The following is a 26,803-nucleotide window of genomic DNA, read 5'->3' on the forward strand; positions in this document are numbered from 1 at the left end:
AGCTGGTGGGAACATGAACTATATGAGCTGCAGGAATTGTGGAGCCTACTTCTTTCCAGTGGTTCTTTCCTTGGCCTTGACAGCTTCCTCTTATATGTGTGCAGATCAATTCTCTGGTGGACTCAAGAGGACCTGCTACAGATCTCCAGACCTCTCTCTTTGTGCAGCTTCCTCCTCTGGTATTCTATCCTGCAAATCTACCTGCTTTGGTCTTCCCAAAAGCTGATTTTTTTTTTCTCCTCAACGCAGCAAGACCACTGGGTTCCATTTAGATTCCCCACCCTTCCTCGCACTCCCACACTACAGCCTGGAAATTAGGCAATAAGCTAGTGCTGTCATAGGGCTCACATCATTTTTATTTTCCTTTCATCTGGGATCACAATCCTGTACTACCCATTGTCCAATGTCTGAAAATCATTGTTTTATACATTTTGTCAGGAGTTCTCTTTATTTTACAGAGAGGTGAATTTGGCCCCTGTTATGCCATTATGCTAGGAAGCAGAAGTTCTGTTGAGATACTCCTCACAACCAATAATCAGTTTTTGTAAATGTTCCAAGCATACTTGACAAAAATATGGAATTTTCCAATTGTTGGATGTCGAACTATACACATGTCCATTAGTTCAAGTTCATTAATTATATTGTTAAAATCTTTTATACCCTTGCTGTTTTTCTCTTGACCACTTAGTAACCATGATGGTTGTGTTGAAATCTTCCACTGTGATTGTGTATTTATCAGTTTCTCCCTATAGTTTTAGCAATCTTTTTATTGAAGTGAAATTCACATACCATAAAACTAACCATTTTAAAGCACATAATTCAGTGGCATTTAGAACCGTCACAATGTTGTGCGACCACCACCTATCTCATTCTAAAACATTTTAATCACCCTAAAAGGAAACCCTGTACCCATTAAGCGGTTACTTCCCATCCCCTTGTTCCCCCAAGCACCAATCTGCTTTCTATCTCTATGGATTTACCTATTCTGGATATTTCTTACAAATGGAATCATACAATATTTGACCTTTTGTGTCTGGCTTCCTACATTTAGTGTGTTTTCAAGGCTTGTTCATGTTGTACTTTCTCCCTATTTTTATTTTACTCTTTTTTGGGGAATCCTATTGTGTAGATATTAGGACTTCTGTTTCCATCCTCCATCTCTTTTTTGTTTTCCCTTTCATTGTTTTTTCATTCTTCTTTTGGGAGGACTGCTTAATTTGGTCTTTCCAGTTTACTAATTCATTCTCAACTATAGCTTTCTGCTACCAGATCACCTATTGTGTCCTTTGTTTCAAATATTATTGTGGTAAGTTTTTTTTTTTTTCTTTTAGAGAGAGAGAGAGAGGGAGAGAGCAGAGTGGCAGGCAGGGGAGAAGCAGGCTCCCCACTGAGCAGGGAGCCCAATGCGGGGCTCCATCCCAGGACCCTGGGATCATGACCTGAGCTGAAGGCAGACGCTTAACCGACTGAGCCACCCAGGTGCCCCTGCGGTAACTTTATAATACATGGTCCCATATTCCTTTGATACTTCTCCCATCCAGAGATGGATTCAGTGTCTCTTCACTCTCTCTTGACTCTGGGCTTGGTTATTGCTTGAGCAGTAAAATACAGCAGATGGGGCACCGATTGAGCATCTGCCTTCGGCTCAGGTCATGATCCTGGGGTCCTGGGATTGAGCCCCACATGGGGCTCCCTGCTCAGCGGGAAGCCTGCTTCCCCCTCTCCCTCTGCCACTCTCCCTGCTTGCACTCTCTCACTCTCTGTCAAATAAATCAATGAAATCTTAAAAAAAAATTATTCAAAAAACAAAAAAATAAAATAAAATACAGCAGAAATGATGCTGTTCCTGTTTCCAGGCCTAGGCCTAGAGAAACTGTCAGCTTCTACTCCCTGCTTCTGGGGATGCTCACTCATGGACTGCAGCCACTGTGCGATCAGGAAATCAGGCCGCCCATGGAGAAGTACTCATGCAGAGAACCCAATCCCCTGATCCACAGCCCCACTGAGCTCTCAGCCTACAGCCAGTACTAACTTGTTAGCCATATGAGTGAGTCATCTTGGAAAGGGATCCTCTGGCCCCAGCTGATGTCATATGGAGTAGAGACGAGCTTTACTCAACTAGCAGAGCTATGAGCAAATGTTTTAGTTGATTGTTGTTTTAAGCCATTATTGTTTCGGGGTAATTTATTATGTAGCAATAGACCACAGAACAATTATATTTTTCATATCTTATATTTCTGCCTGTGCTTTTTAAAAATATTTTCTTGTTTCATATTGCTAATATTCTCCCTTATCTCTTATAATGCTTATTAGGCTAATTTGGAATGTTTGTTCCATGTGTTTGAAGAATTTTCTTTTGAAATGTCTGTGTTCCTCAAATGTCTTTTTCTTTTTGCCTGCGAGTACCCTGATGGTACAGGATACTTGGACAGTCAGTGGTATGGGGGAAGTTGTATCCTAGCCACAGAGTCCCTCGGAGTCCAAGGTTGTCCGTTGGGGTGCAGTGGCCTATCTCCTCACACAGAACGTGACCGCACCCCTGAGGAGAGACTGCATGTAGGGGTGTACAGGAACCTTTGCAGAGCATTAGGGAAGACAGGAAAGAGGGGGCTCCTGTTCATTCTTTATTCAAAAGATGTGTTGGGGGGAGGGACTGAGAATACCAAGGTGGCAAGACCAAAAGGGTACTGTCCTTGTGAAGTCCACAGTCTAGTGGGCATGAAAAACTTAATCAAAGATTCCCACCAACACATGTCTCCCTGCAGAGGGTACTGTGAAGGGAAAGTGCCTAAGAAGAACCCAATCCAGAGGATGTGAGTCTGAGAAGTCTTCTGGGGAGGAAGTGGTACTCCAGGGTGAGACCTCCCCTAATACCAAGGAGTTTGGTTAGTCAGAGTGAGGGCAGAGGGTAGAAAGGCATTCTGTCAGAGCGAACAGCAGGTAATGTGCAGTAAGGCTCTGAGTTTGGGGAAGTGAAAGAGGCCAGAAGACTGAGGCTGGGGAGGTTGGAGGGTCCAGATGGAGCAGGGCCTTGTGGGCCAAGAGAAGAGCATGGGCTTTCTCTTCAGGAGAGGTGGCTCTACCATGAGCAGTGGGAGAGAACAGGGAGTCCATTTGGAAGGCTGCTACTGAGGACAGCTGAAGGCGGTGTGAAGGACGGGAGGTCAAGTCGACAGGCTCTGGCCAGATGACTGTGGGGTAAGAGCCAGCGTGGTGGTCACCTTGGAGGTCCTCCTGCAGGACCCAGAGACTCTGATTCCTCATTCCATCCCAGAGCTGAGGCCAGGAGGAGGCAGCAGTCAGAGAGATACCACTAATTCTTCACTAATGTTCTAAAGTTCTCTGAGCCATAAAAGAGAAGGAGAAAAAGGAGACAGACAAGTCAGATGAGCTCTGGGGTTTTCTGATAGAGAAATAACTGAAAGGATAGCCTAGAAAGATAAAGATGTTAAAGTAAAGCCAATATGGATAAGTTATCTGAAGCAGTGGAGTAGAAAGTGAAAGAAAAAAGATGTTAAAGTAAAGCCAATATGGATAAGTTATCTGAAGCAGTGGAGTAGAAAGTGAAAGAAAAAAGTTAAGAGCAAATAAGTAAACGACTTGGTAAAGGAACCCCCAGGTGGTGAAACAGTAAAAGAGAAAATTAAGATAAAAGAACTTGACTAAAGAACCCAATGTAGTGTCCCAAAGGGACCAACGGGGCGGCCGAGGGGGATGGGTACCCTTCCCGCCAGGGAGGCAGCAGCTTTTGGAAGGGGCATGAAATCTCCAGCCTCCTCCAACAGGGAGAAACTGCAGTGAGGGGCGCGGGGTAGGGACGGCATCTTCGCGGGGTTCGGTTTACAGAGACATGGAAGAAAAGTGGGAGACAGAGATGATGGGAATGGGGTGGGGATACCCAGGAATGGCGGGAGGCTCTGGGTAGGACTGGGATGGCCTGTGCGCTCCTGCTCCGATCCTGCCTACTCTTTCCCGTCCTGAGTAACAGAACTGTCTACTGGGCGCCTGCTAGGCACAGAGCGCAGAGCCAGTGCACCCCGCGCCCCATCTCGTGGAGCGCATTTCCCCGTTTTACAAGTATCGCATCTGAGGCTCAGAGAGGGCGGTCCCTCAACCAAGGTCACACAGGAATCGGGCTCTCCGCAGGGCGTGGAGCCGCTAGTAGCACTGCCTGGCTGCGGGGAGGTTGGCGGGGGGTTCACTTCGCCTAGGCCCCCCTCGGGGAGGAGCTGGCCCGAGCCCCTCCTGCTCCCCCGCCCCCGAGGGGCGGCCCGGGGGGCGGGCGGAGGAAGTGAGCACAGCGGGGAGGAATGCGAGCGGGCGGGGCGCGGCGGCCCGGGGCGGCGGGGACAGCCGGGGCCGGCAGCCGGGGCGGCGGGGCCGAGCGCGGGCGATGCCTCACTTCACCGTGGTGCCGGTGGACGGGCCGAGGCGCGGCGACTATGACAACCTCGAGGGTCTCAGTTGGGTGGACTACGGGGAGCGCAAGGAGCGGGAGGACTCGGACGGTGAGGGCGCTCCCGGTGGGGGCCTTGGCGCGGGGGGTGGGCGGGGGAGCAGGCCACGCTTGGCCGGCGCTCGCATAGACACCCGAACCATGCGAGCACACGTCGATGCGGGCCCAACTTTTCTTAGTCTGCGCCGCTGCCACCTCCCTCGCTCCGGGCGCGCAGACACTATTTTCCTGGGCCCCCGGCGCCCGCGGCTGGGCCGCCCTCCCCACCCCAGCTCCTCCCTTGCGGGCCGCAGGCGGGAGCTGCAGACGTGGCCGACGAAGGAGGCCAGGCCGGCGGGGCCGCCCAGATCGAGAATAGCGCCGAGCACCCGTCTCTGGCCCTCCCCGCCTGGGAGCACGGCCGCATCCCGGACCCCAGTCCCAACACCTTCTGTGAACCTCTCCTAGCCTACTCTCGTCTCGCCCACCCATTTGCGCTTCAGCGCCTCTGCCCCTGAGACTACCCTCTCTCCTCTCCCCCCACCCCCCAGCTGCGTGTAGCCAGGAAAGAAGGTTGTGCCTGCCTGAGGGGGTCTCTGGGTAACTGCCTGTGAGTGCACTCCAGCTGAGTCCACCTTAGAGCTGTAGGTACAGTGGGCATCTGTGGAGCGCTCCACAGAAGCAAGCTTGTCTAGGCGCTTCACATGAATTAACTCGTTTAATCCTCCCAGTTTCGCCCATGGGATAGGTCCTGTTATTCATGCTGAGGAAGGAGTGAACTGAGTGGAGCAGTTATTAAATTTGCCCCAGGGGATTCAAACCCAGGCTTGGAAACTCCAGCACCCTAACCTTCAACCTAGGTGTTAGAACTGGGCCTGAAGGTGGTCCCTCCTCCCTTCTCCCAGGTTCCTGCCTCTCCCAACCCCTTTCTCCATCTCCCACCCCAGGGGAGGGGTGGGGAGCTGTCCTTGCTAGGACTCTCTTAGAAAACATGTCTGTACAAATAGCATATGTGTGCTTGTGCAAGTGTCAAGTTGTATCACACCTGACTGCTGTGTGTGAAGATGCCACAGGACAGTGGTGTGGGCTGCTAGACATCAGTGGTCAGCAAGAGCCGGTGTCCGCTGACTCCCTGTTAGCCCGGGGAGGCTCTTTTACAGAGGCTGGGCGGGGCTGCATCCCCAGGATCCACCTGGACCAGTGGGCAAGCAGAGCTGAGCCTAGCCTCTGGCCCCGCCTTGGCCTCTCAGGGTGCCTGGAGGGACCTGGAGCCACATTGGCTGAGTCCTGCCAGGTCCCTCCAAGCTGAGACAGCTCCTCCCACTACCCCCCCCCTTCTCCTCTTGCGCCTTTTCAGCCAGAACTTGGCTGTGTCTGCAGTATGGGGGACGCTCTGCGCCCTGGTGAGTGATTATGATCCTTCTTGGTGGGGACTGCAAAGGGTGAGGGAGCACAAAAACAGCCTCAGGTTCATCTCATGGGGCCACTCCAGCCAGGTACCTGAATCTCTCAAGGCCCATACTTATGCTCCAAGGGGTATAGATGGGCCTCTCATCCAGCCCAATATGGCCTGTGGGCAGGGGGTAGGAAGGTTCTAGAAGGGTACCCCTGGCAGATGCTTGTGAGCACAGGGATGAGGACTCTCACCTGTTTCCCCACTTGTAGCTGGTGTGTTCATAGCTGCTAGCAAGAACACACAGATATGTGTACCTCACACGTAGTCCCCAGGATTACGCCATGCTCTGGTTCACTGGGGGTCTCAGGTTGGTATCTGAGTAGCTCTGGCCTGGCAGGCATGTCCAGACCTGCCCTGGAATTTTTGGAATAGCGGAGGGCAGTACAGACATCCAGGCACTGGTCAGGTCTCCCCACCTCCTCACAGTTCCACGACAGCTGTCCTTAAACGAATATTTGGGGAAATCCAGGGAATGACTGCTGGGTGTCTGGTACCAGATTGTTCCTTTTCTGACGCATCTGGGTTGTTGGAAGAGTGGGTGTTACTATCTCTACTTCATAGAAGAGGAAACTAAAGCAGCACAGAGAGGGTAAGCAGGTTGCCCTGGGTCACAGAGAGGGAGGGTCTGGAATTCAAGCTGGGCTGCCAGCCATATGAGCACCAAGAACCTTGGGTATGTGCACCCTGGGCTAACTGCAAACCCCAGCCACTCTCTAGTTAAAGGCTTGTACTGCATCCTGAGGTGCATCCCAGGATGAACCAGGGCCCAGAAGAGTAGGAGTAGGAAACCTGCAGCTTAGCTCCCACCTGATTCTGATGGATCCTGGGACCCAGATTTGGCCCCTCTCACTGGGTGCCCTTGTCTCTGAATCTCTCTGAGCCTCACTTTCCTTGTTACTAAAAGGGAATAAATGGTATCTACTGGAGTGCTGCTGACTAAAGGCAACCCTTGGATGGGCTCTCAGCCACTCTGGAGTCATGGCCAAAGGGACAAGGATTGGGTGGGTTTTGGAGGACTATTCACAGGCATTTGGCGGGGGGGGGGGGGGGGGGAACGGCTGCTATGTGCTCAACTCTGCATTTTCTGGATACCAGTGCAGTCTCCTCACAGAGACAGGCAACAATGGTGGGACAGGCTGCAGTGCATGAGCTTAGCACAATTTATAATTTATTTCTAGCCTACTTCCACAAAAGAGTCAGAAGAGATAAAAGCAACAAAAGTGTCTCCCCAAAGCACTGTCACAGTTAGAAGGATCATAACCATAAAGAGGAAGAGGGTAAGGACTCTGAGATGAGACCGATGGTGACTGTATCTAAGGAGTAAATTTAGCTTGGAGATTCCTGACAGCCAAGGCAGGAAGGGAAATAAGATGAGCTCTACAGTTGCCATTTTCTGACAAAATGAAGCATCTGACTTATTCGGAAGAGAAACTTTTTTTTTTGGTTACAAAACCCAAGAGTACTTTTCTGAAGCTTCTCACTGAAGGGCCGTTAATGTAACGAGCAGTGTTACTGGGTTTTCTGATTTTTCTTATAGCTTCTTATCCTGATCCTGAACAAGTATCAAGGGTACAGCAAATGTCATAGGGTGTCTGAGGAGCCAAATGACCCCGTGAGGCTTTAATATGACTCAGTGGTCTGGCTTGACCTCTTGCTTGCTGTCTTTGTCCACTGTGCTATTGGCATTGACCTGCACACAATTGTGTAGCTCACGGGACTGAGCTGCTTGGCTCCCTTGGCTCACTTAGCTAGTCCAGGTTCCTAGATGAGGTGATATATCCCTTTCACATGTTGTGGGAATGAAGAGCTGACTTTGCCCCCAAAATTTTCTTCAACACACTTTACCTGTCAGTCTCTGGGCAATGAGGAATCCACAGTGCGGCACCTACTGAGTGTTGTTGGCTCAGGGAAGGCAAGTTAAATCTTACACCGATGGCAAGAGAATGTATCAGATGGAGGATGCATCATTCAGCATTTTTAGCTGCAAACAAGAGAAATGAATTGTGGGTTATTTAACCAGAGACGGTTGGCAGATATCTCTCACAAAATCAGGCTTGGCCAGTGCATGGCTGGAATACTCCACTAGTCTGGATCGGTGATGACAATTCTGTTGCCACGTTTTTGCCATCCAACACCAAATGGCTTTTGTGAACCAAGATGATAGCTTTCCATTTGCTATGAGGCCTCCAGCCACTCCTGCAGCTGCCATACTGTCTAGAGGGGGACAAAAGCACTTAATGACTAGAAAAGGAGTACCTGGGTGTCCTCTCCCTGCTCGATGGAAAACTGGGAATGTACCCCACAGAGACTGACAAAGGATAAAGTTTGGGAAACGGGAGTATTTGAATGCTGAGAAACCAGAAAAAGCAGCTGAGCTTTGAGTCGAGGCAGGCCTATTAAACAAGGCGCATCTGGCTCCTTTACGCGAGGTTTACTTGGAGCGGAGACACTCACCAGCCCAGAGGGTAGGTAGGGGTAGCCTGGTATGGGCGTCGCACCTAATCTGGGACAAGCTGCTGGAACCTGAGGCAGGGAGACCAACGGGGCTCCCGCCAGTAGTCCCTGCTTAGTCCACCACCCACCTGGCCCGGCTCTCTCGTAGGGCTTTCTCAGGCGTTCCTACGTGGCTCCTTGCACCACTTCCGCTGTCTGAACAGCCCTTCTGGCCCCTCCTCCCAGCATGCCCCGGGCTGCCCTCCAGGCGGCCCCCGCGCAGTGCGTGGTGGGATAGCGAGCAGGGGGCCAGCTGGCCATGGCCGCAGAAGGCCCCCTGTGTGGCTTCATATATCTGGAGGGCAGAGCCCAGTCGGCTCCTGAGGACGCTGAGCCCTTGGCGCCCAGCACGCTGGGTATTGCAGATGGCCCTGGGAAATGGGAGTCGGGGGTGCGGGGCTGGGATGGTCTGAGGGCAGGCCAGGACTTGGCCACGCCCCTCCCGTCAGGCCCCGCCCCTCAGCGTTAACACGTGGTGGAGCCAGTGTGTCTGGGGCCTTCACACAGGTGCCCTGGAGGAAGTGATGCGCTGGCTTCTGGTCATTGGTCACTCTGCTAATTCTGGCTCTTCATGGAGACTGGCAGAGTATGATGGGGAAACTGAGGCCCAGCCTGGTACACTGGCCCCTGAAGTGCTCCACAGAGATGTGTTTTGTGGGCTGGCTTGTTGGGCTGGGGTGCAGGCAGGCTGGGGGCTTGGGAGGCAGCCCCTGACTGGGATTTTGTCCCTCTCTCTCCATAGGACATGGCAACCACAGAGAGAGCAGCCCTTTCCTTTGTCCCTTGGAGGCTTCCAGAGGAAGTGACTACTACGACAGGAACCTGGCACTGTTTGAGGTAGCTGAGGAGCCATTCTGGGCCACAGGTGTGGCAGGCAGGTGGGAGTGGGGGGCAGGGGCCCTTCAGGACTCAAGCTTTAGCTAAGCAGGCAGTCTGGACGGTTGTGTCACCTATGCTTCAGCTCCTCCTTCAGTCTGTTTCCCTTGGCCCTTTGAACTGAAACTGCTTTCCCAGAGGCCACTCACAACCCCACACCACCCACTTTAGGGGTATGTACTTTTGAGTTCCATGTAGCCTCCCAGCCAGGTGACCACTTGTCAGGATTTCTCACCTCAGGATTTCCTTTTTTCCCTTTACTCATAGGACTTTTCATTCTTCCCTCTCCTGTGAACTTTTCCTTGTCCTCCCTGGTTGGCTCTTCTAACTCTGTCCTCATGTTTATAGTCTTGGTCCTTCTTACTGGATCTACTTTCTCTCTCCACATCTGCAGCCTTAGTGGGCACCTCTCTGCAAACATTGCCAATATTGTGCCCCTGAACTTGAATTTTATCCTTTTCAGACTCAAGCTCAGAAGTTGGATCTGGATTTAAGGCATGGTTTAGGCCTCTTAACGCTGACCCACACGTTCAGCTGTCCCTTGGAATATCACGGGCTCCTCCGTCTCCACATGCCCCAAAAGACCTGCATCTTCACTTCTCACTTCAAACCAGTTTCTCCTTGTGTGTAGGGTCAGAAGGGAGATGACAGATAGGGAAAGACTAAATGGGCAAGGGGCAGGTAGAGGGATGGTGCTGGGAAGGGTGCAGGAACAGGGAAGGCCTAGACTCATGTGGGGGTTGGGGAGCCTGAGCCCTGGGAGGCCTCCTGACCTGGAAAAATGGCATGTTTCTGCAGCAAAGGCTTTGACCTGGCTCCACCTGAAGATGGGTAGGGGGCCAGGATCCTACCTTGGGGATTGAGGTGTGTTACAAAGCCTGGGACCTGGGGAGAAGACCATCTGAGAGGCTCAGGGTTTGGGCAAATAAGAGAGACTTAACTTGTTCCAAACATCCTCTTTCAACTTCCTTGGTTCACTGAGAGGGCTTTTTCGGTGGGAGAGTTGAGGGCAGAGGTGAGTCCCAGAAGTAGCCGGGCAGAACAGGCAGGATGAAGTGTGCCATTCGCCTGTCTGCCAGCTGTGCCTTGCCCTGCCCTCACCCCTGAGGCAGGTCGTTTTCGCAAATGGGCTGGTAGCGATTGTAGCCAAGATAAGGCAGAGAGAAGCAGTCACTGGGCTGGGCCTTTGAGTGGCGTGTGCTGGGGTGTGGTGCCCACACCTGCCCGGTAGGCTGGCTTGGGCTGCCCCACACAAGAGTGGGCTCAGGCCCAGGCCTGCCTGAGGGCTTGGCGAGGGGCCAGAGCAGGCGGCTGGCTACACATAAGTAGCCTGGCACCATCCAGGCCCATTGCCAGATTGCCCTGTGGCTCTGTTTACAGGAAGAGCTGGACATCCGCCCAAAGGTATCGTCTCTTCTGGGCAAGCTCGTCAGCTATACCAACCTCACACAAGGTGCCAAGGAACATGAGGAAGCTGAGAGTGGGGAGGGCACCCGCCGGAGAGCCGCCAAGGTGAGCTGGTTAGGGGCAGTAGGGGGGCCATTCCTAGGAGGACAGACTCAGCACCGTGGAATTGGCAATTGTGAGCATCCCAGGGGATGTGGGTACCATGTATGGTGAGCATGGATCATCGATGGGCACTGAGTGCGTTGGGCTCAAGAAAGCTTCAAGCAAGGGGCTGAGGAGGAGCCTCTGAAGGGGGCAGAGGACTAGAAGGGGCAGAGGGCCAAGAAGACCCTCAGAAACGATAGTGAGAGTGACGGCTGCCTTTTCCCTGCCCTCTCTGTGTGCCAGGCATCGTGCTAGGCACTGGGCTTGGGTTCTCCCACGCCGTCTTCCCAACAAAGCTGTGAAACAGGCCCTACTTCCATCCTCGTTTTACGGACAAGGAAACCAAGTGTTAGAGGCATGAAGTAACTCGCCTAAGGCCACTCAGCTAGACAAGATGAGTGCGTACACTAGAAGACGGATTTGTGGATTCACTGTGGGATATATGATGTAGAGGGCCAGAACACTGGCATTCCATCAGGATGCATAAGGGTGTTAGCTTGGGAATCGGGAACCTGGTTGTCCACGGGGGCTATGTAACCCAGTGACCAAAACCTGTCCCTCACTGTGTTGCTTCCACTGGCAGACCTCTCCAACCACTGGAGAGAAGCCCCTGGGTTTCTCAAATGCCAAGGTTGGGGAATGATTGGAACATAACACTGCCTCTTGGAGCGTCCCTATTCCTCTCCTAGCCCCATTCCTGGTCGCTATCCAGGCCTCTGGCCATCTAGCTGTCCTCTCTCATCAGGATGAGTTTACACATCCTTGCTCAGCTCCCCTATAGGATGGGGCTCAAGTTTAACTGAAGGTTGGGTTTTTTTCCTACATTTTCAGTTTGGAGGCAAGGAGCCCTGCCTCTCCACCTACTGACTCCCTGAGGTTTGGGAAACAGCTGTGATTGATTGATTGATTGATTGATTGATAAAGATTTTATTTATTTGACAGCGAGAGAGGGAACACAAGCAGGGGGAGTGGGAGAAGGAGAAGCAGGCTTCCCGTGGAGCAGGGAGCCTGATGTGGGGCTGGATCCCAGGACCCCGGGATCATGACCTGAGCAGACGCTCAACGACTGAGCCACCCAGGCGCCCCAAGAGCTGTGATTTAAAAGGAGCTTGAGGGCTGCCTGGGAGGCTCAGTCGGTTAACTGTCTGACTCTTGATTTCAGCTCGAGTCATGATCTCAGGGTCATGGGATCGAGCCAAGCGTCAGGCTCTGCCCTTGGCGTGGAGTCCGCTTCTCCCTCTGCTCCTCCCCCCCCCACTCTTGTGCGCGCGCGCGCGCTCTCTCTCTCTCTCAAATAAATAAATAAGATCTTTAAAAATAAATAAATAAAAGGAGCTTGGGTCTGGCACTAGCTGTAGTGTTCTTGCTGGAGGTCAGCACAGACAGAAGTTCCTGGTTGGGACAGACTGAGGACCCAACCTCAGACCTCCTCGTGAAATTTGGGCCGTGCTGGGGTGGCCCAAGGAAAGGGTACACTGGGCTGTTGTGCACCCTTCCCCTTGCTCCTCCAGGAAGCAAACCAGCCCCCGCTTCAGAGAGGGCAGCTAAGATCTTGAGGTCACACAGACCTGACCCCCACTCTAGCCTGCTGGCTGTGATTTTGATTTTGCTGGCATTTTCTGGACCACACATGGCAGAGAAGCCCGAGTGTCTGTGGCTATCCCTATTCAGCCCTGCAGGAGGGTGTCAGCCTCTGAGAGTGTTGCTTGCAGTGGGTGGTAGGATCCTTGATGAGAGCTTCCTCCCTGCTCCTTCAGGCCAAATCTGGGGAGCTGGTGGCTGGAAGTAAAAAGGTCCCTGACAAAGACTAGTGCACATCTCAACAAGAGTGTCAGAAGGAAGTCTGGGTTGGTGAAGGGTCATGGTCTCTTCGCCTATGAGGAGCCTTGTCAGGATGCTGGGATCCAGCCTCGGCTTACCTGCCCAGCTCACCTGGCCCTCGGGTTAGGACATTAAGAGGATGGCAGAGTATCTTAGTTTTAGTGGCTTTTCCATGGAGGAAGAAGGCTGCTCCAGTCCGCAGGAATCTAGGGAGCTGGAACTACTGAGCTCTGATCCTTACCCAGGACGGGTCTGAGCAGTTCCCTCAGGAAAGGAGGCTTAAAGCGGGAAGGGTGGGCCTCCAACCAGACCTAAGGCAGCCTCTCCGTGGCAGCTGCCCCGGCTCTGGCCTGATGACCTTCGGAGGCTGCCAGAGGTTATTTGGGGATGCAGTAAGCATTTCCGGCCCTGCCCTTTCCCACACTGCCCTTTCCCCACAGTGACTCAGCTTAGAATGGATGTGGGGCTGGGAGCTGCTACTATCCAGTGAGTGGTTCAGGGCCTCTGTGAAGGGCTCAGAGCCCAGATGAGGTGTGTTTGTCACCTACGGTTTGAGGGACCATTTGTTCTTACTCCGGCCTTTCCAGGCCCTTCTGAGGTCCTTTTAGGCTGCACGCAGATCCTGCCCCAGACCTGGACCCTTCAGTAGAGTTCCTGTGGCCACATGGTTCTCTCTCCCACCCCAGCTCCAGGGCAGCAGGCTTTGCTGGGGCTCTGGTGGAAGCTCTTAGGGCCCTGCTACCCTAGGCTGCACTCATAAGATACCTTTCAAGAAGGTGCTAGCCTTGCTTCTTGTTTCAGCCTCTGTCCTAGCCTCCTGGATGACCCCTACTCTGCCCTTAGATATTTGAGAAATCCTGTCTGGATTTGCCCACTGGATCTTCCTCACCTGTCCTTCAGCTTGAGTTTCTATTGTCTATGCAGGATTTTCCCAGCAGGTTATCCCAGAGGCCTTCCAAGGCACCACTCACTGGGCTCAGGAACATCTTTTGGGTACCTGCAGGGCCTACTGGTGATAGAAAAGTGAGCAAACTGAGTATACCCCAGTATAGTCATGAGATATTCGAGTGAACAGTTACCATGTATATCAGATGCATTAAGGGGATGCAAGAGGAAGTACCAACTCAAGGCAACCTAAGGCAACCCAGGAGAATGTCCTGGAAGAGGCAACCGTTAAGCCCCCTGAGGTTTTAACTGAAGAGTTTGCCAGGCAATGAGACAGCGCTGACCCTTCCAGGCAGAGTCCAGCACATGTCCTAGTTCAGAGGCTGTGAGGGACCAATGTCATCTGGGGCTGAAGCTGTCAGAGAAGGTGATGGGGCTCACCTGGTGGCCCAAAGCAGGGAATCTGGCCCAAACTGGATTACAGGATGGACACTGCAGAGGGTTTTCAGCACAGATGATGAGATTGGGCTTGGTGTTCAGAGACCCGCTCTGGCAGCAGAGTGGGCTGGAGTGTGGAGAAGTCGACAGGCATGGGGGGCACTGTCCAGGTGCCACAGGTGTGGTGCCCCAAGTTCAAGGGACTAAGGCTGAGGGAAGGCAGGCTGATCTCAGGGCAGCTTGAGAGCAGACTGGGCAGGACTTGGCATCCACTGGGACTGGAGGTGGGGGTTGGAGAGAGGGAGTCCCAGGGACAACTTCTTGGACTCTGACATGGGTGACATGGGGCCTGCTGGGTGAGAAGGTGGGCATCCAAGACCGATCTTGATTTGTTTCTAGAAGTTTAACAGAAGAGAGGAAGGGAAGGGGGCCATACCTTGAGAGGGAGGTGAGGCTCAAAAGCTCACATGTGGGGTTTTCAAAAGAATCAGGTTTTATGCCTTTCCAGTCCCAAACTGTCTTCATATGGAAGTCAGCATAGATATCCTAACTGTCACCCCACTCCCCATGCTCCCCAGGACTACACTCGGGATTCCAGCCTATCCTCTGATAGAATACCCCGGAGATAAGGAGTCTTCTGAGTGACCAGGGGCTGGCCTTCCATGGTGCATCTGGGCCCCTTTGATGTTCTGTGCTCCCCTCCTCCCTTCCTGTTCCATAGGCACCCAGCATGGGCACCCTCATGGGGGTGTACCTGCCCTGCCTGCAAAATATCTTTGGGGTTATCCTGTTCTTGCGGCTGACCTGGATGGTGGGCACGGCCGGTGTGCTGCAGGCCCTCCTCATCGTGCTCATCTGCTGCTGCTGTGTGAGTATCCTCGCTGGGGTGGGGGCCATAGGCACCCCGCAGAGCCCACCCAGCCGAGCTGCTCACCTAGGCCTCCTTCCCACAGACCCTGCTGACAGCCATCTCCATGAGCGCCATCGCCACCAATGGTGTGGTTCCAGGTGGGTAAGCGCCACCCCAGGCCTGATGGGAGCAAGGGGTCCAGAATCAACCTTGATGTGCCCGGGGACCCTCATTACCAAGCCCATGCCCTCCTTCCCCCCAAGCAGTTGTCTGATGAGGTCTTAATAGCTGACTCTGTGCCAGTACCAACACTTAGGAGCACCCTCGCTTGACAGAATTTGAGACTGCTGTTATGTTTTGTGTCCTGATTGTTTAGTCTAAAAGTAATTTTTTAAAAAAGGGTCCTGGGGCTGACAAGATAATCAGACATACCGGGTGGCCCACACCAAGGAGTCTAGACACTATGGATTATAGGATAGACAATATAGAGGGTTTTCATTTTCAGCAGGGATGATGAGATTGGACTTAGTTCTCAGAGACCCTGTTTATTTATTTATTCAACCTTTTTTTTTTTAATTTATTTGACAGAGAGATAGCACAAGTAGGCAGAGTGGCAGGCAGAGGGAAAGGGAGAAGCAGGCTCTCTGCTGAGCAGGGAGCCCGATGCGGGGCTCGATCCCAGGAGTCTGGGATCATGACCTGAGCCGAAGGCAGCCGCTGAACTGACTGAGCCACCCAGGCGCCCCAATTCAACCATTTTTAAATTTTTTTAATTTAATTTTATTTTTTAAATTCAAATGGCTGTTTCCCAATTTTTTTTTTTTTTAAGATTTTTATTTATTTGACAGAGAGAGATACAGCGAGAGAGGGAACACAAGCAGGGGGAGTGGAGAGGGAGAAGCAGGCCTCCTGCCGAGCAGGGAGCCCGATGCGGGGCTCGATCCCAGGACCCTGAGATCATGACCTGAGCCGAAGGCAGACGCTTAACGACTGAGCCACCCAGGCGCCCCTCAACCATTTTTTTTTAAAAAAAGATTTTATTTGTTTGCCAGAGAGAGACACAGCGAGAGAGGGAACACAAGCAGGGGGAGTGGGAGAGAAGCAGGCTTCCTGCTGAGCAGGGGGCCCGATGTAGGGCTCGATCCCAGGACCCTGGGATCATGACCTGAGCCGAAGGCAGACACTTAACGACTGAGCCACCCAGGCGCCCCTATTCAACCATTTTTTATACTGATGCAGATTTCTGGATATGTATTTTATTCTTTGGATCATAATCCAGTGCTATCATTATTTATTTTGTTGCTCAAACTGTTCCACTTTGGCTGTTCAGCTATTCAGGTTGGCTTCTGTGTCTTGATTTTTTTTTTTTTTAAATAACAGCTTTATTAGTATTAGTATAAAAGTAAGAGGAGAAAAATGTAATATATGATTACTGTAAGAAAGTGTGAAAGTGAAGAAAAATATAGAAAGGAAAATTTAAAGTACCCATAATCCCAGGGGCGCCTGGGTGGCTCATTCGTTAAGTGTCTGCCTTCGGCTCAGGTCATGATTCCAGGGATCAAGCCCTGCATCAGGCTCCCTGCTCGGCGGGAAGCCTGCTTCTCCCTCTCCCACTCCCACTGCTTGTATTCCTTCTCTCGCTGTGTCTCTCTCTGTCAAATAAATAAATAAAAATCTTTAAAAATAAATAAATAAATAAATAAATAAATAAATAAATAAATAAATAAATAAATAAATAAATAAATAAATAAAAATAAAGTACCCATAATCCCACCATCCCGAGTTAGAAACAGTTTATTTGGTTAGAAACAGGATCAATAGGATATTACCTAATTTATGTGATTATTCCACCCTGGGGTTCTGGTTCTTCACTGTTGTAAACGTTGTCATGAACAGCTTTGCACACAGAGCTCTCTCTGTTCAGGCCCTTGACAGCTCCCTTAAGAGAGGATCCTAGAGGTAGGATTACAGCATGGAAGGGATTAACTTTTTAAAAGTCTTTGGAGCCCTATTCCCAGATTTTTCACCAGAGACGTTTTATTAGGAGCAGACTGAACAAGCAACATGGGGTCACTCTTGTCCCCCTGCACCCTCACCAGCCCTGGGGCCCAGTGTTGACTCTGTCAATCTTGCCAGGGGTGTTAGACCCTGATAGAAGCACAGTCTCAAGGCAGGAGGGTTAGCCCGGTGGCCGGCCCTGTGCTGGGCCCTGGAGACAAAAAAAAACTGGACAGCACAGCCCTTGCCTTGGTCCGGAGGGGTCTGACTAACAGACACAGCCCTTGGGAGGGGTGAGGCATGCTGAGATAGGCCACACCCAGCTAGAGGAGGCGGTGGGGACTGGCATGAGTGCAAGGGGTTGGGGGACAGTGGGCCACTTGAGCACTGCTGTGGATTAGAGCTGCCCTAGCAAAGCAGGCATTTCACTGGCCCGTGCTGGGTGTTGGAGTCAGATGGGGAGGGGGTTCAATCCCAGCCCAGCCACTTAGTAACTGTGCAGCCTTGCGCAAGCCTCCTAACCCTCTGCTCATCTGTAAATGGGAAAAACATTCCCCGTCACCCTGGGTGGTTGTGAGGGGTTGTCCTGGGGGAAACCCCCTTGCAGAAAACCCAGCCTTGACTTTCTCTGTTGTAGCTGGGGGCTCCTATTTCATGATTTCCCGCTCGCTGGGGCCAGAATTTGGAGGCGCTGTGGGTCTGTGCTTCTACCTGGGAACAACATTTGCAGCAGCCATGTACATCCTCGGTGCCATTGAGATCTTGCTGGTGAGTCAGGCTAAGCCCTGGCCAGTTCCAGTCTTGTCCAAATAGTCCCTTTCCCCTAGGCCAGGCTGCTCATGCTCCCCTCACCTATGGCCACAGTCTGGGGCTTATAATGTGGAAGGCCTTCTCAAGGGAGAAAGATCTTTGCTCACTCCAGTCTCCCCTTCAACCCCTTGCCAGTTTGGGTCAGGCAGGGAAGGGGCCTGGCTACCTTCACCTTGACCCAGAGCGTTCCATCTACTTGGGCACCATTTCAGCCGTAGCAGGTGGTCTGTCAACTGTTGCATTTAACTTAGTGATCTTGGTGATCATGCAGAGCCTACCTCCTGGGCTTATGTAGGCTTTGGCCAAGTCTGTCTCCCCCCAGGGCTCTGTACCAAGGCCCTTCAGATCAATGTTATCCTTGCCCCTAAAAGGGCGAACAACCACCGGACCTTTGCCCCCTCCATGAGCCCCATGTGTGCTCTGACTTAGCCTCCCCCTCCCCACTGAATTGCCCCAGCTGGTAGAGCAGAGATGGAGGGGTGGTGGGTAACAAGTGCCCACCCCTCAGACAATAGATGTTAGAGGAACTGCCTGGCTATCCCCACCTCCAGGTCTTTTGCCTATAGTAGGGCTCTGCTCCTGGATCTTCTGGGGTGGGGGAGAGGGGTTGTTTTTTGTTTTCCATCTCCCACATTCCTACATTTATTATTTGGATTTCTTCTGTAAGGAAAGTGTGTCCTCTTCCCCCTTTATTTATCTAACCGTGTTTTTCTATCAGCATGGACTCCTGGATATTTATTCTTTGGCTCATAATCCAGTACTATCATTATTTATTTGTTCGCTGTTTAGCTATTCAGGTTGACTTCTCTGTCTGAATTATATCATTCACACACCATACAATTCTCTACCCATTTTAAGTATACAAGTTAATGGTTTTTAGTATATTCACAGAGGTATGCAACTATCACCACAGTCAATTTTAGAACATTCTCATCCCCCCAGGAAGAAATCCCATTCTTGTTGGTAGTCATTCCCCATTCACCTCCAGCCCTAGGCAACCATTAATTTGCTTTCTCTAATCAGATTTACCCATTCTGGATATTTCATATCAACAGAATCATACAATATATGGTCTTTTGTGACTGTCTTTTTCTGAATATTCTTTTAAAAAGAAAATCAAAATTACAGAAATCGCTTTCCAGAAAGGAAGCTCGACCTTTCTTTATCTGTCTTGTTTCAGACCTACATTGCCCCGCCAGCTGCCATTTTTTACCCAACAGGCGCTCACGATACATCGAGTGCTACCTTGAACAATATGCGGGTGTATGGGACCATTTTTCTGACTTTCATGACCCTGGTGGTGTTTGTTGGTGTCAAGTATGTGAACAAATTTGCCTCACTCTTCCTGGCCTGTGTGATCATCTCCATCCTGTCCATCTATGCCGGGGGCATCAAGTCAATTTTTGACCCTCCTGTGTTTCCGTAAGTCACCTGGGAATACATCCACGCATTGCACTGACATCCCTCCCAAGTAGATAGCCTTTAAGTCCCAGAGACTGCAGGATGGGAACACACTGGGCCCTCCAGCTGAGCAGGTACTGATGCTTCTGCTCCCCCCCCCACCCCCCACCCCCCACAGAGTATGCATGCTGGGCAACAGGACCCTGTCCCGGGACCAGTTTGACATCTGTGCCAAGACAACCATGATGAACAATGAGACAGTGGCCACGCAGCTGTGGAACCTCTTCTGCCACAGCCCTAACCTTACCGCTGACTCCTGTGACCCCTACTTCCTGGTCAACAATGTGACCGAGATCCCTGGCATCCCTGGTGCAGCTGCTGGTGTGCTCCAGGGTGCGTGCTCCCTCCCGTCCTCCTGCTTCTGACGCACGGGCTGAGCAGGCGGCGGGGAGCGAGTGTGGAAGGGGACTGGAGCACAGAGCTGTCCTTGTGTGGCCAGCTCGGGAATGGGGGGCAGGTCTGGCTGCCTTCCCGGCCCAGCAGTGTCCTCTCAGTCTCGTTCCTGGCAGCTAGGTTTTGGGTGAACAGAGCCTGTTTGGCCGGTATCCCAGGCATGCAGCAGCCCCCAGAAAGTTCTGGCAACCCCTCTCTCCCCAGCCACCCGCCTCTGACCCTGCCTGGGATTGTTCTCCTAGGAGCCATAAAAGGCCTCTGTGTAGGAGGCAGGCAGTGGCGAGGCTGTGGTCAATGGTGGTTCAGCCACCTTTGCCTGTCAGACTTCTGTCAAGACAGCTCCTTCCCTGTGGCCCATGCTGGCCCCCATTCCGAACCCCTAAGCCTCCTACATCTGCAGCCTCTGGCTGGGCTGCCCCACGCTGCCCCTGGGAAGTGAGCAGGGTTGCGGTGCTGACGCTGCTGCCCCCACAGAAAACTTGTGGAGCACCTACCTGGAGAAGGGCGAGGTCGTGGAGAAGCACGGGCTGCCTTCCACAGATGCCCTCGGCCTGAAGGAGAGCCTGCCCCTGTACGTGGTGGCTGACATCGCGACATCCTTCACCGTGCTGGTTGGCATCTTCTTTCCCTCCGTAACAGGTGGGTACCTCTCGCCCGTGCCCCCCTCCCCCGGCCCTGCCCTCGCTCCCGGGGAGCCCCTGAGGGTGTCTTGTTGGTTTTGGAGGCATTATGGCTGGCTCAAACCGCTCCGGGGACCTCCGTGATGCCCAGAAGTCCATCCCTGTGGGGACCATTCTGGCCATTGTTACAACCTCCCTTGTGTGTATCCTTTCCCAGGCCGCGGGCGGGAGGCCCTGGTCTGCGCAGGCGCACACACCCCACACACGCGTGGACGCATGCGTACCTCACTCTTCGCGTGCACGCGCTCGAGGGGCTGTCCCAGCTGTCTGCCGGGGCAGGGGGCGCGTGGGTTCTGTGTGGGGGCCGAGTGGGGGCGGCAGTGGCAGCCGAGGCCTAGCTTTCCTTGACGCGGCCGCAGACTTCAGCAGTGTGGTTCTCTTTGGCGCCTGCATCGAGGGTGTGGTACTCCGGGACAAGTGAGTGAGCTGGGCCCCTCCCTGTGGCAGGGGGCTCAGCTTTGGCCTGCCCTGACACCAGCTCCCCTCGTACACGTGGTCCCACACATGTCCTCAGCCTGCTGGTTGCCAATGGTGGTCTGTGCCACCAGGTGAGTCCGGCCCCACCAGGACTTTTTCTTCTGAGAGGATGGTGGCATCAGGACCAGGGCTGGGCTGAGGGAAAGGATAGGGGCTGAGGAACTCGTCTTCTTTGCTGAGGGGCCAGGACTCTGCCCACCATAGCCATCCTTCCTGACTGCTGACATCTCTCACTCTGGGCAGCCCCCCCCCTCCCCAGGGTTTGGGGGCTCCTTGCATGGAGCATGGCCTGAGCCTGGCCCCTGCAGGTACGGCGATGGCGTCAGCAGGAACCTGGTGGTGGGCACATTGGCCTGGCCTTCGCCCTGGGTCATCGTCATCGGCTCCTTCTTCTCAACGTGTGGTGCTGGCCTGCAAAGCCTCACTGGGGCACCACGCCTGTTGCAGGCCATCGCCAAGGACAACATCATTCCCTTCCTCAGGGTGAGCCTCTCTGCGCTCCCCCACAGCATGGGTGCGGCTGGCCTCTCACACTGGCGGGGGTAGAGAGGTAGGGGATATAGATGCATTGCATCTTGCTGGGGCCTATAGTGGCCCCGGGGCCGTGTAGCCATCCTTGGGAAGCTGCTGAGCGCTGCCCCAGCCCTGCCCTGCCCTGCCCTGCTCTGCTGTTGGCAGAGCTACTTGGGCCCAGAATCCTCGTGGCCTTTCTATGGCTCATCTACAGCAGAGAGGCCTGGAGAGATGGGAGGGCAGAGAAACTTGTGGTGTCTATCGGGGCAGCTGTGGATGTGACCTAAGCCCCAGAGGATGGACTTGGGGATGATGGAGGCCAGGCTGTGGCTTGTGGCCCAAGGTGTGGCATGGGGATGATGGGACCAGCATCTTCCCTTGCTGACCCCACTGACTCTGATGCATGCAGATATTTGGCCATGGAAAGGCAAATGGTGAACCAACGTGGGCACTCCTCCTGACGGCACTCATTGCTGAGCTGGGCATCCTCATCGCCTCCCTTGACATGGTGGCCCCCATTCTGTCCATGTGAGCTGGGGGCTGGGGCAGGGGAATGGTCTTGGGAAGGGTTCCTGTACCCTCAGCACCCCTCATTCCGGGGCCCCAGCACCTTCCTGTGCCCCTGTCTGGTGTTGAGGGTCCAGCTGGGAGCCGGGTAAGGCTGTGTGGGGAGAAGTGTGCATGGCAGAACTCAGCCTACCTCGGTATGGAGGTGGTACAGGAGTGAGCCTGGCACTTATGCGGGGTTTTGCAGAGACCAGCAGGTCCCAGACTCCTCTGTGGGAGATCCCAGAGCAGGCAGCCCAGAGTGCCTTGATGAAGCCACCACTGCCCCGCCCATCTGTTTTCAAAGTTGTTTGCTTTTAAAGTCCTGGAGTCAGCTGGGCATTTGAGTCCCTCAGTGCCCCATGCGAGTTGGTCAGCATGTGGCAATTTCCTGGGGTCCCTGAGGCAGAGCTCCCGTGGTTACCATGTTCCCCTCTGCCAGTGCTACTCCGTTTCTCCTCACACATCTCGTTCCACTCCCTCGTGCTTGTTCGGCTATCACTGGACTACCCCTCACTGCCCCACTCAGCCTTTGGCCTCACAGGTCCTCCCTTCCCCCTGAAGCAGCCCCCCAGCCACAGCCAGGCCTGCCAGAATCGCGCTCTTTCACTCCCCCAGCTCACCTCCGCCTACCTCCTCCACTGCTGCCCAGCTCCACGTGTGCGTAACTGCACACCTGAAACTGTTCTTGCCACCTTCATCGGGTGGTGAGCCCTCTCTGCCCAAGCCCAAGGCTGTAGCTCAGCCTTTACTGGGTGCTTCTTCCCCGCGGCCCCAGTGGGACTGACCACTTCTCCTTCCTGGAGGTTTCTGCCTGCTGGCATGCCTTTTCTAGTAAGCTGTGCTGCCTTCTTCTTTGCCCTTCCTTTCCTGCCAGCTGAAGGTGGAGGTTGGTGCCCCCTCTCCTCAGCCCTGTGCCCCTGAGCTGGCGGGCTGGCGTGGCAGGCTTCCATGTGCTGGTCTCCCACACCCACCAGAGTCCCTCACGTGTCCCTAATCCAGGGCATGCAAAATGGCCCTTTCAAGTTCCTTCGAGGTTCTCTCCACATTCACAACAGCCCTTCATCCAACTGGTCACCTGGCCAGAGGCCTGAATATTGTCTAGCCATCTCCTGACACTGAGCGCTCCTCGGCACCATCCTCTTGCCACTGTTCCTCCCACCTGCAGCCCCCTTCCCACCTCATCTGCCTGCAGACGCTTGCCTGTCCTCTAGGAGCTGGCTCTGTGGACACCCCTACAGTAGGCCCATCTGCCTCAGGCTGTGTGGCTGAGGAGACCTGACCACACAGGGCGGGGCCGCGAAACTCCCAGTTCCGAGTCCAGGCCCAGCCTGAGGAAGGGCGGGTACGTCGGGCAGCTGGCTGCCAAGGAGGCCGCTCTGTACCAGCCATTCCCTGTGCTGCAGGTTCTTTCTCATGTGTTACCTGTTTGTGAACCTGGCCTGTGCTGTGCAGACGCTCCTGAGGACACCCAACTGGCGGCCCCGGTTCAAGTACTATCACTGGTAAGCACCATCTGGACCCGAGCCAAGTCCTCTGACACAAGAATTTGGGGGGAAGCCAAGAGCTCCCCCCCAGGATGGGGTTTGAGTTTCCTGGGTAGCGTTGCTATTGGTGAGAGATTGGGGTGTTGGAGGCTTGGCTTGGGACCCTACTGATCTTTCCCTGATTCTGGCCCTTCCCCACTCTGGCCCAGGGCGCTGTCCTTCCTGGGTATGAGCCTCTGCCTGGCCCTTATGTTTGTCTCCTCCTGGTACTATGCCCTGGTCGCCATGCTCATTGCAGGCATGATCTACAAGTACATCGAATACCAAGGGTGAGTGAGGGGCTGCCACCTGGTCGGGGCAGGTGGGGTGGTCTGTATGCCAGGTTTGGGGGAGCTGAGCCATCTATTACTAGCCACTATGGGTGCGGGGCTGGGGGTCTGTGACTCAGGGGCTGGCTGCCGGCCATCTCACATGCACACGGACAGAATCCCACGGGAGGGACCAGAGGCTCACCAGCTCGTGGTGGCCTCCGCAGGGCTGAAAAGGAGTGGGGTGACGGGATCCGGGGCCTGTCCCTGAGTGCTGCCCGCTATGCACTGCTGCGGCTAGAGGAGGGGCCTCCTCACACCAAGAACTGGCGGTGAGTTCACACCCAGGCTGGCAGGAGCCACTCTAGGTTCTCGGGGGGAGCTGTGAGGGTGGAAGGTCAGGAGGTGCTGGCCCTCCCTCCCGAGTCCATGATCCCTGTCCCAGGGCTGTCAGGGCTGCCCTTGGATTCTTACTCCTCAAACCTATGGGGGCCTGTGAACTATGAAAGGAGGAAGAAGAGGGGCTCTCTGGAAACCTGTGGCCCAGGTCTCAGGCTCTCCATCTGGGCCCTGCAGGCCTCAGCTGCTCGTGCTGCTGAAGCTGGATGAGGACCTTCACGTGAAGTACCCACGGCTCCTCACTTTCGCCTCCCAGCTGAAGGCCGGCAAGGGCCTGACCATCGTCGGTTCTGTCATCCAGGGCAGCTTCTTGGAGAGCTATGGCGAGGCCCAGGCTGCCGAGCAGGTGCCTGCTCTAGGGGGCGGGGTGCTGAGCCAGACTAGAGGTGTCTGGGCTGCAGCTGACTCCTAGGAGAAGGGGACAAATCCTGGCCAGCCAGGTGGACAGCATCGCTGCCCCCTAAGAGCTGGAGCAAGGGGGTATGGCTGTCCCACCCGGAAAACATGGCCTCTGGGTGGGCAGCTTACCTCCTTCTCCTCCCCAACCCTTATCCCCACGTCATTCTGTGCGGAGGGAGCCCAGCAGAGGGAACACTAACAGCCTTTGTCTTCTGACCCTTGTGTGTTCCCTACAGACAATCAAGAACATGATGGAGATTGAGAAGGTGAAGGGCTTCTGCCAGGTGGTGGTAGCCAGCAAGGTGCGAGAGGGGCTGGCCCACCTCATCCAATCTTGCGGCCTGGGCGGCATGAGGCATAACTCTGTGGTGCTGGGCTGGCCCTATGGCTGGCGACAGAGCGAGGACCCACGGGCCTGGAAGACCTTTATTGGTGCGTGATGGGACAGGTCCTGGGCTGGGCCATGTGGCTGGACCCTGTGGGGATCAAGTCAGGGTGGAGGCCGGAGGGCCATAGGCTGGCACTCAGTAGTGGCCCCTGTCCCCCAGACACTGTGCGCTGCACCACGGCGGCCCACCTGGCCCTGCTTGTGCCCAAGAACATCGCCTTCTACCCCAGCAACCATGAGCGCTACCTGGAGGGCCACATTGACGTTTGGTGGATCGTGCACGACGGGGGCATGCTCATGCTTCTGCCCTTCCTGCTGCGCCAGCACAAGGTGGGCCAGGCGGGTGGACCCAGGTGGGCAGGGCTGGGCCCTGGGAGGGCTGGAATGTGACTCAGCCACCTACCTGCTCCTGTGCCCCAGGTGTGGAGGAAGTGCCGGATGCGCATCTTCACCGTGGCCCAGATGGACGACAACAGCATCCAGATGAAGAAGGATCTGGCCGTCTTCCTGTACCACCTGCGCCTTGAGGCAGAAGTGGAGGTGGTAGAGATGGTGAGTCACCTGCCCCCGTGGCCCTGTGGATAGCCGGCTGCATGCAGCCCATTCTTCGTGCTCCACTCTCTCCCCAGCATAACAGCGATATCTCCGCGTACACCTATGAGCGGACACTGATGATGGAACAGCGCTCCCAGATGCTGCGGCAGATGAGGCTGACGAAGACGGAGCGGGAGCGAGAAGTCAGTGGCTCTCTCATTTCAGGCAGGGGCGGGTGGCAGGTCAGGCTTTGGAGACACCATCACTTTGGGGAATCAGAATGGCGCACCCCACCCAGCCTCACCCAAGTCAGTACCCATTTCCCGGAGGCCAAGTGATCGTGTTGGGCCATCCAGGTCCCCCTTTTCCCGTGGCACTGAGGCCACCTCTGATTTTTCTCAGGCCCAGCTGGTCAAGGACCGACACTCAGCCCTGCGGCTGGAGAGCCTGTACTCCGACGAGGAAGACGAGTCTGCTGCTGGGGCTGACAAAATCCAGATGACATGGACACGGGACAAGTACATGGCGGCGGAGCCCTGGGACCCCAGCCACGCCCCTGACAATTTCCGGGAGCTGGTGCATATTAAGCCGTGAGTGCAGCAAAAACAGACCCCACCACACGGGGGTCTGGGAGTGGAGGTGGGCTGGGGGCGGACAGGGTCTTCGGGTGGGCCAGGGGTGGGGCCTGTGATCAGCTGCATTACCTGCAGGGACCAGTCCAATGTGCGGCGCATGCACACCGCTGTGAAGCTCAACGAAGTCATCGTCACGCGCTCCCACGATGCCCGCCTGGTTCTACTGAACATGCCTGGCCCCCCCAAGAACAGCGAAGGTGATGAGAACTGTATCCTTTGGTGGAAAGGCTGGCAGTGGGGAGGTGGACAACGCATGGGGTCAGGCCAGGACCTCTTCTCCCTAGATGCCCCCGGGGGGTGCTAGGTTACCCCAGCTCTGATTAATAGGCCAAACTTCCCTGGGTGCCCCTTGGTCCTGGTGCTGCCTCCTTGACCTGACGCCCTGCAGACATGGAGTTCCTGGAGGTGCTGACCGAGGGCCTCGAGCGTGTGCTGTTGGTGCGCGGAGGTGGCCGTGAAGTGATCACCATCTACTCCTGAGCCGGATATACACCTTTGGCTTGGAGTGGAGGTGTCCAGGGTAACAGCCTTCTCCCAGCACTCACCCGACAGCCCTGTCCTGGACCCAGCTTTGCTAGGTCTCCTTGGAAGACCAGGCCTGGGCTGGTAATGGCAATGGATCCGAGCTTCTGCAGGACCCTGAGAGGTCTGGGGACTTCCCCATCCAGCACCCCAGGAGGCCTGTCCTGGCGGGAGAAGACTTGGGAGGGGGAGGGGGGCTCATGGGAGATTTGAAGGCAGCCTGCCCAGGAACGCTATTTATTGCATATTTATTGTTGGGATGTCACCATCAGAGAGGAGGGGAAGGGCGACAGGGGAGGGGGGTCTGGCCCAGCCCACCTGCAGGAAGACCTGGCTCAGGCTCCTGTGGGCAGGGACCCCCACCAAGCCAAGCCGAATGGAACTGGCCAGCTGGGGCCTGACTTTTTTCAATAAAACATTGTGTACTTCTGGGCCTCCTGCTGCCCCG

General features: G+C 54.5%; 1 protein-coding gene across 3 annotated transcripts; it reads left to right on the forward strand.

Annotated features, from left to right (window-relative positions):
- Positions 1–4,310: 4,310 nt before the first annotated feature.
- On the forward strand, positions 4,311–26,789 carry SLC12A4 (solute carrier family 12 member 4). Of its 3 annotated transcripts, none has more exons than XM_035024934.1 (24): positions 4,341–4,508; positions 9,127–9,221; positions 10,641–10,772; positions 14,677–14,823; positions 14,909–14,963; positions 17,441–17,571; positions 18,794–19,035; positions 19,193–19,407; positions 19,942–20,106; positions 20,192–20,290; positions 20,507–20,564; positions 20,933–21,107; positions 21,547–21,665; positions 23,090–23,188; positions 23,380–23,499; positions 23,706–23,810; positions 24,055–24,223; positions 24,513–24,708; positions 24,825–24,994; positions 25,085–25,216; positions 25,294–25,401; positions 25,601–25,788; positions 25,909–26,042; positions 26,222–26,789. In XM_035024934.1, exons 1-24 carry the CDS (start codon positions 4,394–4,396, stop codon positions 26,311–26,313), a joined length of 3,261 nt encoding a protein of 1,086 aa, XP_034880825.1. In that variant the 5' UTR covers positions 4,341–4,393; the 3' UTR covers positions 26,314–26,789. The 3 variants fall into 3 exon arrangements, with proteins under 3 accessions (XP_034880826.1, XP_034880825.1, XP_034880827.1); XM_035024936.1 differs by lacking the exon at positions 4,341–4,508 and adding an exon at positions 8,149–8,740; XM_035024935.1 differs by lacking the exon at positions 9,127–9,221 and having other exon boundaries at positions 4,311–4,508.
- The last annotated feature ends 14 nt before the right edge of the window (positions 26,790–26,803 follow it).

The sequence above is a fragment of the Mirounga leonina genome, unplaced genomic scaffold (genome assembly GCF_011800145.1).
Source record: "Mirounga leonina isolate KUSES-001 unplaced genomic scaffold, KU_Mleo_1.0 Mir_180, whole genome shotgun sequence".
NCBI lineage: Eukaryota > Metazoa > Chordata > Mammalia > Carnivora > Phocidae > Mirounga > Mirounga leonina.

What these genes read in the sequence shown, in the direction of transcription:
- SLC12A4 (XM_035024934.1), top strand. Translation starts at nt 4,394, where the DNA reads ATGCCTCACTTCACCGTGGTGCCGGTGGACGGGCCGAGGCGCGGCGAC. An exon ending in CCCGCCGGAGAGCCGCCAAG is followed by an intron (nt 10,773 to 14,676) that starts GTGAGCTGGTTA and finishes CCTGTTCCATAG; the next exon opens with GCACCCAGCATGGGCACCCT. An exon ending in CTTCTTTCCCTCCGTAACAG is followed by an intron (nt 20,107 to 20,191) that starts GTGGGTACCTCT and finishes TTGGTTTTGGAG; the next exon opens with GCATTATGGCTGGCTCAAAC.